General features: G+C 33.6%; 2 protein-coding genes across 2 annotated transcripts; both read left to right on the top strand.

Annotated features, from left to right (window-relative positions):
* The first annotated feature begins 536 nt into the window (after positions 1-536).
* Positions 537-9120, top strand: LOC120087857 (uncharacterized). Its single transcript, XM_090305707.1, has 19 exons — positions 537-612; positions 1438-1537; positions 2272-2294; positions 2606-2707; positions 3334-3432; positions 3526-3586; positions 3864-3955; positions 4169-4264; positions 5147-5201; positions 5326-5416; positions 5799-5985; positions 6327-6492; positions 6571-6614; positions 7079-7148; positions 7224-7331; positions 7426-7460; positions 7657-8503; positions 8609-8658; positions 8762-9120. Exons 5-19 carry the CDS (start codon positions 3363-3365, stop codon positions 8926-8928), a joined length of 2139 nt encoding a protein of 712 aa, XP_090161833.1. The 5' UTR covers positions 537-612; positions 1438-1537; positions 2272-2294; positions 2606-2707; positions 3334-3362; the 3' UTR covers positions 8929-9120.
* A 3227-nt stretch (positions 9121-12347) lies between these two features.
* On the top strand, positions 12348-16175 carry LOC120088244 (transcription factor RF2b-like). Its single transcript, XM_039045397.2, has 4 exons — positions 12348-13113; positions 14493-14625; positions 15247-15331; positions 15404-16175. Exons 1-4 carry the CDS (start codon positions 12527-12529, stop codon positions 15772-15774), a joined length of 1176 nt encoding a protein of 391 aa, XP_038901325.1. The 5' UTR covers positions 12348-12526; the 3' UTR covers positions 15775-16175.
* The last annotated feature ends 59 nt before the right edge of the window (positions 16176-16234 follow it).

The raw sequence follows: 16234 nt of genomic DNA, 5'->3' as shown, positions 1-16234 counted from the left end.
AGTATATCTTTTGACCAAATAGACTTTAACTCCAAACATGGGAGATCAAAAGTGTATTTTGCCCCGAAAAAAATTATTGAAAACCGTTGGAACATGTCTCACTTGACATGCTATTAAAAAAAATAAAAAAAAATGGGTCTTTTTATATATAAAAAAATATTTAAAAGCATTTACACTTTATAACAAAAAGTTCCAAAATTATTACACTTTTGAAACTTTTTTCTATAAAATGTAAATATTTTTTAGAATTTTCTATTTATAAAAGAATTTTCCTAAAAAAAACACTCCCATTTTAATTAATTTATTCATTTTTTTCTCTGATTTTCTTCTTGATATAATTATATTTTAGTTCATAATTTGACTGTTGGAACTTTTTGCTATAAATGATAAATATTTTAGGATTTTTCTATTTATAAAAGAATTTCTCTAAAAAAAAAAAAAAAAAAAAAAAAAAAAAAAAAAAAAAAAAAAAAACCTCCCATTTTAATTAATTTAATCTTTTTTTTTCTCCTCCGACTTTCTTCTTAAATGTGATTATATTTCAGTTCATAACTCGCAGTCCCGCTTCGCGCCAAGAACTTCGCTTCTTGCGTAGAGCCGTTTCGGCCAAAGGTATGATTAACATTTTCAATTCTAAACCTGCATTTCTCGATTCTTTGCGCTTCAGGTAACCTTCTGTTCTATGTTCATCCTGTTCTTTCACTATGACTGATCATCGTTTAAGTTTTCTCAGACTTGAATTGTCATAGCATTCAATTGAGACGTACGTTACTGACTTGAGTATTCGTTGAGAATGAGAAATTGTTTTTCCATTTGAATTCAACTGAGTGCCATGGCTAGTTTGAAGCTTTTGTTCGTCCTCGAGCACATTTGAAACTGCTGTACAAAGTGTAGCTTCTTCTTGTTAAAATTTCCAGAAATTTCAAATTCTCTTCGTTATTTTTTCATGTTTTCAATCGCTCCTCGGATTGGCTTCAGTAGTGCAGAAGAAAAGCAAGTTGAACGAATTTTGAGAAAATATTAGCTGAGTCTTATATCAATTAGTCGTTGTTCATGGCGTATCCCCTCTGATAATGGTTTTCGTCCCGTTGAATAATCTTTCGACAAATTCTTGAGCTAATAAGTTGGGATTAAGAATTTTTTTATGAAACGTGAATCGTTTTCTTCGTTTTTTTTTCTCAAAACTCTAGGTTTTGGTCGTCAAATCCTTTTAGCTTCATGCTTTTCAAACTGAACTGTACTTCATTTGTCGATTGATCATGTATGTTGGAAAAGAAATTTTTGAAAATATATTTTCATTTTCCATTTTCACTTCATAGTACTCGGGAGATATTTCACGTTGTTCTTTGCCTTTTCATACTATTATGTTATGAAATATGATACGATTTGCTTGTTTTGTTTTTAGGAATGTGTTATTGACATGGTGAATGTTGTCAGTTTTCTCGGGGGTGCTGCTTCTTTTTCCTTGTGCAATAAGGCTTGGCTTCATTTCAAAATGTTGCAGTGGATGGGAGGATCCAGGCGGAAAGTTGCAACGGTAACTTTGGCATCAGCTAATCTAACTTAAATTGGCTGCATTTAGTTTTTGTTTTTCTATTAGCCGTTTGTCTTTCAAATCCTAAATATCATTCATGAAACATCAAGGTCAAACTTTTCAGTTTATTAATACCTGACCGTTTGAATCATATAGCCTAGAAGTAGCAGCTTAAACACTCGATATCGTTTTTCTTCTCTCCCTTTCTTTTCTTCGGCTAGCTTTCTTCTTAGGAAATAAACAGTCTAACACTGGGCTACAGGCGCTTGTTGTTCTTTGGCTAGCTTTCTGAAAAAAGTAAAATGTAAAAAGATAAATGAACAAATAAAAGTTTAGAACTCAGTGGATTTTTCACTTGACAAAACAATAGTCCATTTCAGTGCATGACTAGGTGATCTAAACAGGTCGTACAGGCTCTGGGCGGATTAAGTTTATTTCTTCTCCTCTCGATGTTCTTTTGTAGTAGTCATACATTGTCACAAATGTAGGCCTCAAACTAGATATATTGTGCTATTATTTATTTATTTATAGATTTACGTACTCCAACAGCATGTGCACCCATTTTCTTAATCCTTCTGTTCTAGAGGAAGAATTCACATGAGTTACTTCCATTATAGTTGTATCTACGTCTGATTGTCTATAGTTACTTTTAAAATAGGGCTAAAGTTTTGTTCTGATTCACAAGCATTTCCCTTTTGCATGATTAAAATTGATAATTGCTATGAGGAACTATTCAGTCGAGGAAATCCACACAAAACAGGTAAAATAATTAGTAAATTCTCAATTTTGTTTGTGGTTATGAATTTACTATTATTTTGAAATCTTCATAACCTTCTCGAATATAGAATTTGATGAATTTGTTGTTTCGAAAATAAAGATCAATTGATTTGAATGGTAAATGCTAATAGAGCATCTTCATAAAATCTGCAACATCACTTTACCGAATCTCTAATTTCTTAAGTCCTAACTTTTAAGTCTAACCTTTTCTATTATCAAGACAAAAGCAGTATTTTGAGCAAAGAAAAAGACGACAACAACTGTCCTCTGGCTCAGAGAATTGTCATGATGCAGCTGACACAGGCAGGGAACAAAAAGAGCATCGGTCATTGGATATTATAAGTTTCCTAAATTTATCAACAATTCCTCAAGAGAACAAAGCTGCTTACTCCATTGGTAACCTTCCAAAACTATTGCATTGAAACATAGAACTTATTTTTCATGTTTTTTTTTTTTCTAAAGCATTTGAAAGTAGAAACGAAAGGAATTCTTCCATTGTAGATGCACTCCCATATAAAGGTTTTGCAGTTGCATTCTATAGAGATTAGACTAGTATGCAAAGTTACTTTTCCATATATCATTTTGCCTGGTATGGTAATCCTTGTCCCGCAAGTTTGGATTCTCAGCAAAATATATTGTATTCTTTTAATGGAATGCTTGAAGTTAAGCGAATATGTCAACGAGTAATTATATAATTTAATAATGTAGGTAAAAGGACGTGCATAAACTATACTGAACAGATTAATTTGTGATATTTGATCTTGAGTGGAATTATTTTGGAATCTTGAGTGAGGTTTTGTTTGGGGGTGTGCGTTCTGTATTTGGTTTAAGTGAGGTTTGGTTTGTGAGAGTGGACTTTGTTTATATTTAAAAAAGAATACGGCATGAACTCTTATTTGTTCCAAAGAAAAAAAGTGATGTTTGACCTGCAAGCCACCGATTTTTTTCTGATCTCCTTATCCTTTGTTGTTTAGTTGATGATTAATTATATGTTGATATTGTTTTATGGTGTTTTGTTACAGAGGCCAATACTTCAGTGCGGTCTCATTTCATGAAAGAGCCAATTCCAACCCTTTATAACATAGAGACATTAGAGAAATCTTCTGAGTTTGAAAATAAACGTGATTTTCTAACTAATTCTTTGATTATGCCTATTCTATCCCAAGTTGTTTCTCTTAGACCATTTAATCTGAAGTGAATGCATTACTTTGAAGAGCAAAATGACAAAACAGGAGCTCCATCCCGCTATAAAGAGCAGACTTTATCTCCAGTGAAGTGAGTGAGAATTGTTTTGATACCATTATGCATATGAGATTGATATTTCTTCTCATATTCATTCACATATTTCTTCTCAATTTCTGCAACTGAGTTTGATCTGTATTCATATACTTTCAAACTGATGTAATTACTGGTAAATAATCTTTTGATCAAGCTGCTGGTATGTATATATATATATATTATGGAAGAGTGACGTACTCCTAGATATTATATTTACAATTCTTTGTAGAATTTTTGCTATATATAACATGTATTTTTTTTTTTTTCATTCTAGCAGACATGTTATTAGTGACCCCAACAATGGTAATAACGCTAAGAACAAAGTAGATTCTCAATCAGATCAGGGGAAGATATCTGTTGATCAAAGTAAGTAGGCAAAAGCCATTGAACTCTTGTTATTTTCCATCCTTTTCCTTCTATGTTGGTTTTTGCTGAATTTGACACCCGAACTGTTTATTGTAGAGCTGCCATAGTAATGTAACCATGTTTTTTAGTTTGTAATTGTTATTTGCCATCAGCTGCTCCTATTACTTCTGGTTATAAAATTTGTGCCTGAACTCTAACTTTCCCATTTATCAGGTCTTTCTATATTTGATTTGCTTGGCGATGATGGAATGGCTGTCAAATCCGAAGGAAGTCCAATGAAAGAAGCTCATGTCGCATTTTCAGTTGATGGTACAGATTACTAACTAGAGAATATTTAACTTAGGATTTATGTGTTAGGTATCTACTTCCCTGCACTCAGTAAAACCCAACAAGACAAAGGACTAGGAAAACAGATCAACAAAGCTCTGATATATATTGAGGATATAAAGAGATGATGTAAGCTCCTATTACAATAGCTAAGAGAAGAAACAAGTACTCAGGGTAAAAAACTTGCAAAGTAAAGCAAAATTAGCACATTCGAGAGAGTTGGTAATCCTCTCCTCAAAAGCTCTTCCAACCTTTACCAAAAATGTCCTCCTTGCACTGATTCCGATCCATTCCTTTTATAGTAATTTCAGTGGTCCCCTCATATCAAACCCTCACGGTTCACATCCTCTGCAGGTGTAATCTTTTGTGCAATCCCTTTCCTACCCCTTCTCTTATATGGATAAAGTATCGGGGGTTTAACATCATGTCTTGCCCTACAACTATAGGGATGATTTTAAGGGGGGGTCTAAACCAAACTCATTCTGCCGGTAGACTCTTTAGACTTGAATTTCTCGATTGACTCGTGTTTTTCATTTTAGAATGTTGTAGACAAAATTGTGCCCAAACAAGATGCTTCTAAGGTTTCGGTGAGATAATATAAATGATAGAAATTGGAAATATTGGCAGATACCAAGTCACTATTTCATCAGAAATGGAAATGACTTTATATATAGTTTTTGAATGCCATATATTTTTCTAACATTTCATCTATAACTGGAACATAGTGTCTGAATGCTATATGCATTTTCCACTATCATATATGTTGTTTCCAGTATGAATGAGTAAAGCACAGCAACACATGTATCTCTTTCAGAAGCTAGTGCCTTTTCTCCGGACTATTTCTAATGAATGAATTTTTGTCAGGTTTGGGCAGAGTAGGAATGGAAACACCAGCATGTTCCCCACAGCACGCCAGCAGGTATTCGAATAATATTTTATTGTTCATTCCATAACCATAAAAAAACATCCTTGATTAAAATTATAAAATTAGAACGTATGAGATTAAATTTCAGCCTAACAAATATTTCCCACTGCAATGGCAGAAGCTATGGCTTCTCATCTTGCCTAGAAAGAATGCGACCTTGGAACGCCTCTAAGAACACCAAAGTGTTGGATGACTTTGAACTTGAAGGCGTAAGAGCATTCCGGGATGCATCTTGCTACATTCTTTTGATTTCATATAATTCGTATGCTATTGATTTTTTCTGGTGGTATTATAACCTTGTATTCCACAACTCCTTATGGTCTTCTTCTCACTATTTTGTATGCTCTGCTTACATTCTGGCATCTCATGAAGTTTTGTCTTTAAATTATTGTTGTTCTGCCTCTTAACAGAAAAGACTGCTATAAAGTAACCTGGATTATATTATTCTCTAAAAGCTAAATAATGTCTATCTGTTGTATTTATCTAAGTTAATAATTTGAGTCTCATAATTTTCAGTTAGAGTAGTGTATCTTTATCGTGTTTTTATTTAACTTGAAATTGACAATGTTGATATTGATACACAAAATGCAGGATATCAAAATGCACTGTGATGATGGTTCTTTAAATTATTCCTTTGACATCATGGATACATGTGATAACCCAAAGAAGAAATCACCTTCTAAGATCCATTTCCGTTCCGTTGAAGATTGCAAGAGAAATGAACATGGTGGCAGAAGTATCTTTGATGGCACGGATGGAGAAAGAGATGGATATGAAGGTAAATCTTTTGTTCTCTTATTCATCCTTGTGAAGGTTTAGTGTAAGTTGGTCTATTTATTACCACCAGTTTTCATGTATTTTTTATAGTTTTATCCTTGAAATTTAACTTTTTCCTCTTTATGTCCAATTGGAACATGCATCAATAAAATGTGATTTTGTTTTTCCTAAAAAATAACCCACGAAGATAGTTTATCTTCTTTTTTTTTTCTGTAGTTTTGTCAACTAGTCGTCTACTATTTCATAGATTTGTGCTGCTTCTCCTTCCCTTGTGTTTGTCAAATACGTTGATTATCATTTTACCTTTTAAGTTATTTTATCTCAACATCTTGTGTCTTCTAGGTGGATTCAACTTCTTAAATGACACCTTCCTTGGGGAGATGGAATGTGATCTCTTCGAGAAGACTCATTTTAATGGCATTAGTAGCATTGCGTCTGATTTGTTGAACTATGAAAAGTATGATATATCAGAAAATTCATTTGACAGCCCCTATCTACCAAAAAAGCGGTATATGTTGATGAACGCTAACTTCTTAGGTTTTTCTAAAGTAAAGAAAAATTTATCTGAAGTAAATATTATGTGCAGAGGTGCAGGTGCTACAAGAACAATGGACAGATCCAATTTATTTGGTAATCTCCTTTCCCCCCCGCCCCAAAAAAAAATGATAATATTAATAAAATCTGGAGTCTATGTAGATGTGCAGTGAGTTTTCTCTTCTCTATGGTTGATTTGCTGTAGTGAAACAATCAAGTGAGCAGCTTATAATGCCCCGTTTAGTGTGAACGGTTCTATATATCAATACAGAGAACCTACTAGAATGTATAGCTGTGTTTATGTTACATTGTTACTGACTCTGAGGGTATCATCTAGTTGCTTGTATCCATCAAAATTCATGTATTGGGTGATGTCCAACATGTGCTTCTCCTTGTTATGTTGCTTGGCAAACTTTAAAGCTTTTTCCTCCCTTCTTTTGCTTCCTTTCTTTTGAAATTCTTGACATTTAAATTTATTACAATGAGAAGTTCAAGAGATTTTGGAGATTCCAGTGTTGATAACTCGGTGTACACCTAAAAGCTTGATTTTTTATAATTAGATCCGGTCGACTCAAGCTCGAAGCACCATACCTTAGGATATGATTATGATTTAATGGCGGATGTAAAAAGGTATTCCAAATTTCAAATAGAATGTTAATGAGGTGGTAAAGCATATAAGTATTACGTAAGTTTTGTCTGTGTTAGCAGGAACCCAAAAGCCACAAGGATTTCTGATTTCGAAGATAAGTTACACCAACCAGATTGGTTTTACTTTATGGCAGATGACACAACAGACAACTTCAGCTTGTTGAGGTCAGTAAAACAAATTTCTTTGTCGTTTCATTTTATTGTCTTGTTTTTCCTCTCGCTCTGACTTATGTGTCAGACTTTTTCAACTTTTTGGCAGTGAAGAGTCATGTGCAACCAGTGCAGGTGATATGAGTTAGTTTCTTAGGAAACGTGCTTCGAATACAGTTTCTGGGAGAATATATATACATACATACATACATACATATATATATATGTATGTATATATAAATATATATATATGTATATATATGTATATATATTCTTTCGTCTTCTTCTCATATTGATCAGAATAAGTTGACTTGCTTTTCTCTTATGCTGTTTATGTCAGTTAGGGGCGAGGCATTCAATAGCACGCCATTAAATGCAAATCCGAGACAGAGCATGAGAAGAGGCATGGATGATGATTCTGGCCCTAGGAATAGTTACAGTGTTGACAGAATTTACTCCGCGGACCCACGTTACAAAGTCAGGGACAAAGAGCAAAAAGAGTATGTGCGGAAATCAAATTCAACAAAGTTCAAGCCAGTCCATAACTCAAACTCTCCTTTCATGGACAAACCACAGCCATTTCAAACCTGGTCGTTTGAGAAAGAATGTAACTTCAGCTCTCCATGTCAAAGTCCAGTAGCAGATCGTCCATTCAGAGGCTCTATGCGTTGGAATGAATATCCCTGCGCTGAGCCTTCTCTTCCTGAATCCTCCTTCACAAACAAACACGTTGAAACTGTTCCTCATCCTTCTAGCAGTTCAACCAAAAGGCCTTCCTTTCAACCATCAAATATAGCGACTGCTGTACTTGAGCGCAGCCTGTGTTCAAATTCAAAATTTGTAGGAACGTATACAAGCATGACAGAAACTACAAGTTCTGATGGAGAAGACCCAATTTCTCCTGTACTATCAGCTCGGGGAAGTGTCGGAATAGGCGAAAAAAGCGAATCCAAAGTTCCATCATTAGGAAGTGAAAAAGTTGATTTCCATGAAGACAAATGCACCAGAACTAGAAGCAAGAAGGTCTGTGTAGACGACACTAACAGAGAGTGGTTGGATGATTCGAAACATGAGAAGAAAAATTGTGATAGCATCAGAAATAAAGCGGAAAATGAATCTCTGGTAGTGGAAAATGTGGAGGCCTTCCATGATTCTGACCATGTAGAAAACGACGGCAAAATTGACAAGTACGTAATTGCCATTCTTCATACTTTACTATTTTTGTTCGTTAACAGATTTCCATGATGAACTGCACTTTAGATCTCTACTAAATAAGTTTAAATTGGGTCTAGATTTAGCCCTGATGATAAAGTTTCTGTTCCATATTCTAAAGGAGAAAAGGGTATGTACATTCATTTCTTTTTCTTTGTTTTGATTTTAATTTTTTTAACTTGCATTATCCAATGGTAGCTATAGGATTGATGAGGTTCACTTGTAAAGTACAGAAGTAAAAGATGTTAAGGTGGAAGGAAGAAAGACAAAGGGCAAAAGTTGCAGCATGGACTCATCTTCACAAGTGATGATGCTTGAAAGTTATGTTCTTCAGCTTCTCTTCGTGCAAAAGGTACTTCTAAAGCAAGCATCTTCTCAAGAATTTATGAAAAATGCATGAAATTCTTCTCTTTGGTCATTTTCATTTACTCTTCATCTGCTGAAAATTTGAAGGTTTGTCCGAATATTACGTGCTTTTGCCTTAAAATTTCTTGTATTTTGTCGCATGGATTAGTTGGATGATAGAAATTAGTTTTTTGGTTTCTTTTCAACAAATTGATAAAGACGTAGCTAGGCCTACTTTGGTCCACAATCTCAATTTCCCGCTAAACCATTTTTTGTCATCAAACAACAACAGCTCTGAACTGTGATAGGGACCCGTTGGAATTTGGGCGTGGGTCGACAAAAGGAATGGTCTTATCTTATGATTTTTTTCTTTTTCTTAACCCAATAAGGATCCTTTATTCACGCCATAAGTTTATCTTCTTAAATATTAATAGACCCCAGATTAATATCAACTGACCTTATTTTTAATGATACAATAAATTAAGAGTATGGAAATTTTTCCTGTTAAGGTGGAATTCCATTATAAATTAAATATAGTATGCCTATCTTAAATCATTGATTTTTTATGCCTCGTATCCTCAACTAGGCTTAGGCAGAATAACAGAGCAAGTATATAAGCCTTTCTGGAATAGCAAAAATGTGTTCCTCATCACTCTGTTGGCAAGGGAGAGAGACATAAGATTTTTTTTTTTTTTCCTTTTTCTTTTATTGGGTTAAATTAAACAAAATACTTTTAAAAAAAAGTTATATGCTTAAATTATCTCTAAAAATCTATATTTGATAACTATTTGGTTTGTAGTTTTAATTTTTTAAAATTAAGTTTACAACCACCTCTCCAACCTCCAAATTTATTGCTTTCTTATCAACTTGCTATCCATGTTTTAAAAAAGCATGACCAAATTTTGAACACTAAAACAAATGGTTTTAAAAAACTTATTTTTGTTTTTGAAATTTTGCTAAAAATTCAACATTTTTACTCAGGAAAGATACAAATTACTGTAGAAAAATGTGAAGAAATGGGATTAATTTTTGAAAATCAAAATAAAAACGAAATGGTTATCAAATGAGGCTTATAAGTTTCATTCAGTTTTGAATTTCTATATTTGTTTCAAATTAACATCCTTGGAGAGTTTTTTTTGTTTTTTTTTTTTTGTTAGAATAAGATAGAAATTGGCTCTGCAATTAATATGTAAAAAATTGAAAAACATGTGACATTATTTACAATATCATTCATGCAAACTTGCGTGGTAATGTGTAAAACATTGGTTATGCAAATAATCTTAACGATATTGTTACGAAATCGATAATTAAAGAACACAAAAAGGAACGTAGAGATAGAGAAGATCGATACACAGATATACGTGATTCACTAACGGTGTGTTAGTTATGTCCACAGGCAGAGGAAGAACAGTATTATTAGGGAGAATGTTTTCAGAAAATTACATCATACGGCGCCTGTAGGATTAGAGAGATTATCTAACGCACTACTCTAAACCCTAGGATCATAATCGTAAATAATTGCAAAGAAATAAATATGCATACATGGTTGTTCGAAACACCAACAAACAAATTTAAGGTATTCCAATAGATATCTTTCAAGATGAAATAAATGGTAACAATTTCACAGAGCTTTTTCTTTGGAGCAAATTTCAATATTCAAGTGAAAAATAAAATTTCAAAGTTAAAGGAAGCATAATTGAAACTCATCTCAAATAGAACATTATTTGATTTAGGTTATATTTGGGAGTGATTATTAAATTGTTAAAATCAATTCCGTTGTTTTTGAAATTGTTCTAAATTATATTTTTAATCATTTAAAATTAATTTTAATGAATTTAAAACGTGTTTTAAATTGATTTTAGAGTTATAGTAAACTTTTTTACGGTCAAAACACCTGAAGTTCGTGAAAAAGGGGACAAGTTTTTTTCTTTTTTCATCGGCCCGGTTTTACATTTTCTTCGGCTACTCAAAATTAGGTTCTCCAGTGAATTCTTAATTCCTCTTCATATTCGTTTAAATTAGGGTAAAAAGGAAAATCAGAACATGAGAGAGCAACGATTTTGAGACTAATCATTTTTCCAATTAAAACGGTAGTAACATGGAGTGGGCTCACTTTTGTTTAATTAATCAAAATTACTTTTCATATGTTAATTTTTTTTGGGTAAGCACATATCTAACATAAAATATTATAAAAATAGTGGCTAAAACAAAGTGAAGTCTAAATTTTCATAATGTTGATTGTTATTCTCTTTTAAACTTTTAAGTTTGTTTCATTTTAGTTTTTAAACTTTCATAGGATTTTTGTTAGCCTTTGAACTTTTAGGAAATAACTATGTTGATGCTTCCTATATTATTCTTTTTATCGCCTAATATCTACTTGATGGAATTTGAATCATGCTCATATTAATACACTAAAGTCTTGTCATTAATGTTTTAAAAGTCAAAATTAAAGTAAGGATCAATTTGTTATTTTTTTAAAAAGTTCAACAAATATAATAAACATTTTATTTTAAGAGTTTAAAAATCAAATCCGATATTTCAAAAGTTGGAGGACCAATAAGCATAAAAGAAGAGAAAAAATGAAATTCAAACCTAATAGAGTTGATTATAACTAGTAAAAATTAGAATATGAAATTTAATTAAGATCTACATGAAATTGATAAATTCTTTTTAGAATCGATATCACCATAATTTTTAAAATACGTTAATATTAAAGTTTAAATTCTCATATGCTATAGTTTACTAATTATAACAAGAAATATGTATTAAATCCAATCCATATTTTTGCAGTCTAACGAAGCGAAACCAACTCAAATTTTATTGATTGAAATTAGAAAAATTTATAGATTAAAACGAATACTAACACCATTTTTGTATTACATTTCTTATTTTAAAAGAATTTCTGATATGATTAAATCCTCGATAACTAAACTTTCTTGTGGTAAATTCTTGAAAACAAACACAAAACTGATGTATTTTAATATTATGAATTAGCTAAACCAAATCAAACTAATCAAACACCTAAATTTGGATATAACTCAAAACAATACGCAAGCAAATAACTTCAACTTTGGATATCACTCGTTAAGATCTTGCCAAATTTAGAGAAAGACGAAGGCTTTTCACAATTTGATTGTTTTGTTGTTTCCAGATGTTTCGGTGTCTTGTCTTTAATTAATTAATTTTTTTTCAAAAAAAAAAAAGCTATTTTTGGTAATTTTGTAAATTTGTTAAAAGAAAATAAAAACGGTGGCAAGATGTGTATGGAAGACTTATCCACTATTCCTAAAGTCAAAATCCAACGACTTACCAATGTCAACAAGCATTAACGATGTCGTTTAAGAAAACTAACAAGAAAACTGCAGAGTCGAAATTTAGTAAAGAAGTAAAAAATAAAAATTAAAAATTACAGTTTTTTTTTTTTTTTACGAGGTTTTATTACGAATATAGAAGAGAAGGGGGAAAAAAAAGAAAAAGAAAATCTTTTTTCTTTTTGTTTTATATTAATTTTCCTGTGAAGAAGAAGCCGAAGCACATGGCAGAGAGAAGGAGATCTTAGAAGAGAAAAACTCGGCCGAAAAATCACAAAGAGAAAGAGAAAGAAGAGAGAGAGAGAGATTAGCCCTAAAATTGTGGGCAAAAAGGAGAAGAAAATGCAAGATCCAGCGCCATCGAACCCTATCCACACTCCCAATTCCAATCAAATTCCTCCACTCAATGTTGCAGCACCGCCGCCGAAGACTCACAAACCGCCGCCGGTGGCGAATGCGACGGCCTCCTCCTCGTCATCGATGTTTGCCAATGTGAATGCTGGAAATGCTTCATTCATGCCTAGAGTTGGCTCTCATCATCGGAGAGCTCATTCAGAAGTTAGTTTCCGGTTGCCGGAGGATATGATGGATATTTCCGCGTCGGATCCGTTCAATGGCGGTTCGTCGACGGCAAGTCTGGAGGAGATCGGATCGGAAGATGATCTGTTTTCGACTTACATTGATGTGAAGAAGCTTGGAGGTAATGGAGGAGGGAATTTCGTAGATCATAATGGTAATGGCGGAAGTGAAGGTGCTGGTGCTGGTAGCGAAGGGGAGAAGACTTCGAAGCCAAGGCATCGGCATAGCGTTTCGGTGGATGGAACGACGTCGTCGTCGAGTATGTTTGGGGAAATTATGGAAGCGAAGAAAGCTATGCCTCCTGATAAGTTGGCTGAGCTTTGGTCCAGTGATCCAAAACGCGCTAAAAGGTTTTTCTTCTTTACATTTCTATTGTGATTTTCTGTCTCTGTTTTCTTCTGAGTAATTCTTTCGCTTTCGATCCATTTTTGTTCGATTGTTCCACTATATCTGTTTGGCCTGCTAGATTATCGCCATTTTCAATGCTTTTGAGTTTTTATTTTCAATAAGTTTCAGTCGCCAATCACAGAAGTTTTCGGCATTTCTGTTTGCTTTTCACCTAAGCTAGATTCTGAAATGAGATGCCAAGCTGATTGTACATCATAATTTTAGTTGATTCAACTTCAATCACTGCTCCACATTTTGGTTTTCCAATTTTCATTTTCTTTTGTATGCTGATTTCTGGAGTTTTTTCATTTTTTTTAACTGGCCTTGGTTAAGTTTTAGAATCGAGTTGAGGGGTAGAGGGATCTGATTCCATTTTAATTTTTTTTTATTTGAATGTTTTGTTTACATTCCCAGATCCAAGCATCATTTGTCTTCAAATTTTTATTATAGTGTGTAAGTCAGTCAACGATCTCCCCTCTGTGGCTGGATTTATTTCTTGAGTCCAGAATATGGGGGTTTAATGAACCATTCTGCTACATGAGATTTACAGAAATAATCATGTACTTGATTTGAGTAAAGCTCTAGGTAGGAAAGATGCCGAGATAAAAATAGTTTAGAATCAAATTATGCAGCTTTTAAAACGTATCCATGCGCCTCAATCCCACGTATTTGTTCATGTACCGTTGTAAAACATGGTCTCTCGTTGGATTCAGTTAGATTTTATTTGGTTTGTTTCAAACCTCTTGTCTCTTGATCGGAAGTAGGGGTGTAAGCCATAACCGAAAAACAACCAAATCGGCCAAAACCGCCTCGGTTCGCGCCAATTTGATTCATCAGTTGTCGTGCCGGTTTTCAACCCGAGCCGACCAAAATCCAAACTCTCCTTACCCAATTTCCAAATTTTTTACGTGTGACGTGTGGCGTCTGGCTATATTTAGTTGACTTGCTATATTTTGTCCAATTTCCAACAGGTGAACAATTGATTTTTTTTTTATTATATTTAGTATTTACTCCCATTTTTAATAAGTGAATATGAACACTCAAGAGTACATGCTTTATGAGAGTTGAGATATACTCATGATGGCCTATCGGATTGTCATTTAGGAAAGAATACACAGTAAAAATGAAATACTTATTGAATTAAATCAACTATTTCGTTTCTTTTCTCGTGTCATCATACAAACAATTTGGAGAGGCATAGGTGGTGAAAGATGATGATTTCGTTGTATTGTATGATTTGTTTCATCTCGATATGTCATATACATATTGATTTCAGTTTTCACTAAACAAAATTATGGAATTCCCGGAAACCTTCTCCTCATGTCATTGCTGTTCTGTTTAGGATATTGGCAAATCGACAGTCTGCTGCTCGCTCAAAAGAGAGGAAGGCAAGATATATACAAGAATTGGAGCGCAAAGTGCAAACCCTTCAAACAGAAGCAACTACTCTATCAGCCCAATTGACTTTGTTCCAGGTTTGTGTCTATCAATATAAAACCTCAGCTTCCATTTTTCCCAGAATTTTCACCTCTGGCTATATGTTTTGGATGGAATGCATTCCAATTGTGGCAAGTGATGCATAAAGTCACTTCAATAATATGCTTGAAACTTATGTTCTTGGTTGAAAAAGGAGGGGCTGCTATTTTGTCATTTTTAAATTAAAATAGGTTAAATTATCATTTTAGTCCTATACTTTGAGTTTCATTCCATTGTAGTCGGTATATTTTCAAAGGTTAATTTCTATTCAAATTAATCAAATAAAAACAATAATTTTTATGCAAGAAAAGACACTATAAAAGGGAATATATTTTTAAAACATATAAAGAGAATGGTAATAAAGTTTTTTTTTTTTTTTTCATAAAAAACAACAATAAACACACCATGGGACCTATTTTTAGGATGTGTAGAAAATACGGAGACTAAAATTTATGAATAAAATGAAAACCCAAGATATAGGCATCAAAATGATATTTTTTTACCATCAAAATATCGTTTCACTAGTCTGAACTTCAACTATATGTAATAACAAAGGTGGTCACGTTAACTAGAAAACAGCTTAGAATTATGATCTGATTGAGACTTATCATCTTATACAGCGAGACACGACGGGTCTCAGTACTGAAAATACAGAGCTTAAGCTTCGTTTACAGGCTATGGAGCAACAAGCCCAATTGCGTGATGGTGAGAATTATACTTCATTACTTCTGTGTAATTGTAATTTTGAACATATGGTTGATATCTAAATCTATGCAGCTTTGAACGAAGCATTAAAGAAGGAAGTCGAGAGGCTTAAGATCGCTACAGGGGAAATGATGAGCCCTGCCGAGTCTTTTAACTTGGGAATTCATCACATGGCATACGCCCCGTCGTCTTTCATTCAACTTTCGCAACAACAACCAGGATCTGCTGGCCTTCAAAATATGCAAATGCCACCATTTAGCCATTCTCCATCCAATATGTCTACCCACCCTCTGCTTCCATCAGATTCTCATTCTCTCTCTGAGGTTCTGCAGACTGACTCTCTCGGCCGATTGCAGGGTCTCGACATCAGTAGTAAAGGATCGTCACTTGTGAAATCCGAGGGCCCTTCACTCTCTGCTAGTGAAAGCAGTACAACCTTTTGATGCAAAATTGGCTGCTGACACTTGACCCAACTGACTTGTTGATGATTCATGTGATTTAGTATATTGTTCATAGATCGACCTCCAGTTATTTAGAGAGTTTCTCCTCCACTTCAAATATCCCATTCATTTGATTTGTATTTAAGGACCAATTTTTTTTGTTCTATGTTTATATTCTTAAGGGGGATTCTTCAAACGGGTTTCGGTGCATTGTTTTGTTTCGGCATATGGAGCCTTGTTGTTGTGTTCATGGGTGGCTTGAAAGCTTTGTTGGAATGAAATGAGTCTGTGTTTGACGTCGGGATGCCGATTGTGTAGCCTTCTTTTTTTTCCTGGCTTGTACTAAATGACATCTTGTGGGTGTGCAGTCATTGGTAGATTTTGTCTATCCTTAGTGTTTGAAATTTGTTTCTAGCTGCATTCAGGTGTGTCTTTCAGGGTTGCAAATTTGGCTGTAGGTTTT

The sequence above is a fragment of the Benincasa hispida genome, chromosome 10 (assembly GCF_027475165.1).
Source record: "Benincasa hispida cultivar pf3 chromosome 10, pf3_genome.v1.1, whole genome shotgun sequence".
In the NCBI taxonomy this organism is placed as follows: domain Eukaryota; kingdom Viridiplantae; phylum Streptophyta; class Magnoliopsida; order Cucurbitales; family Cucurbitaceae; genus Benincasa; species Benincasa hispida.
The sequence above is the reverse complement of the archived record's forward strand: the minus strand, read 5'-3'. Positions and strand labels throughout refer to the sequence as shown.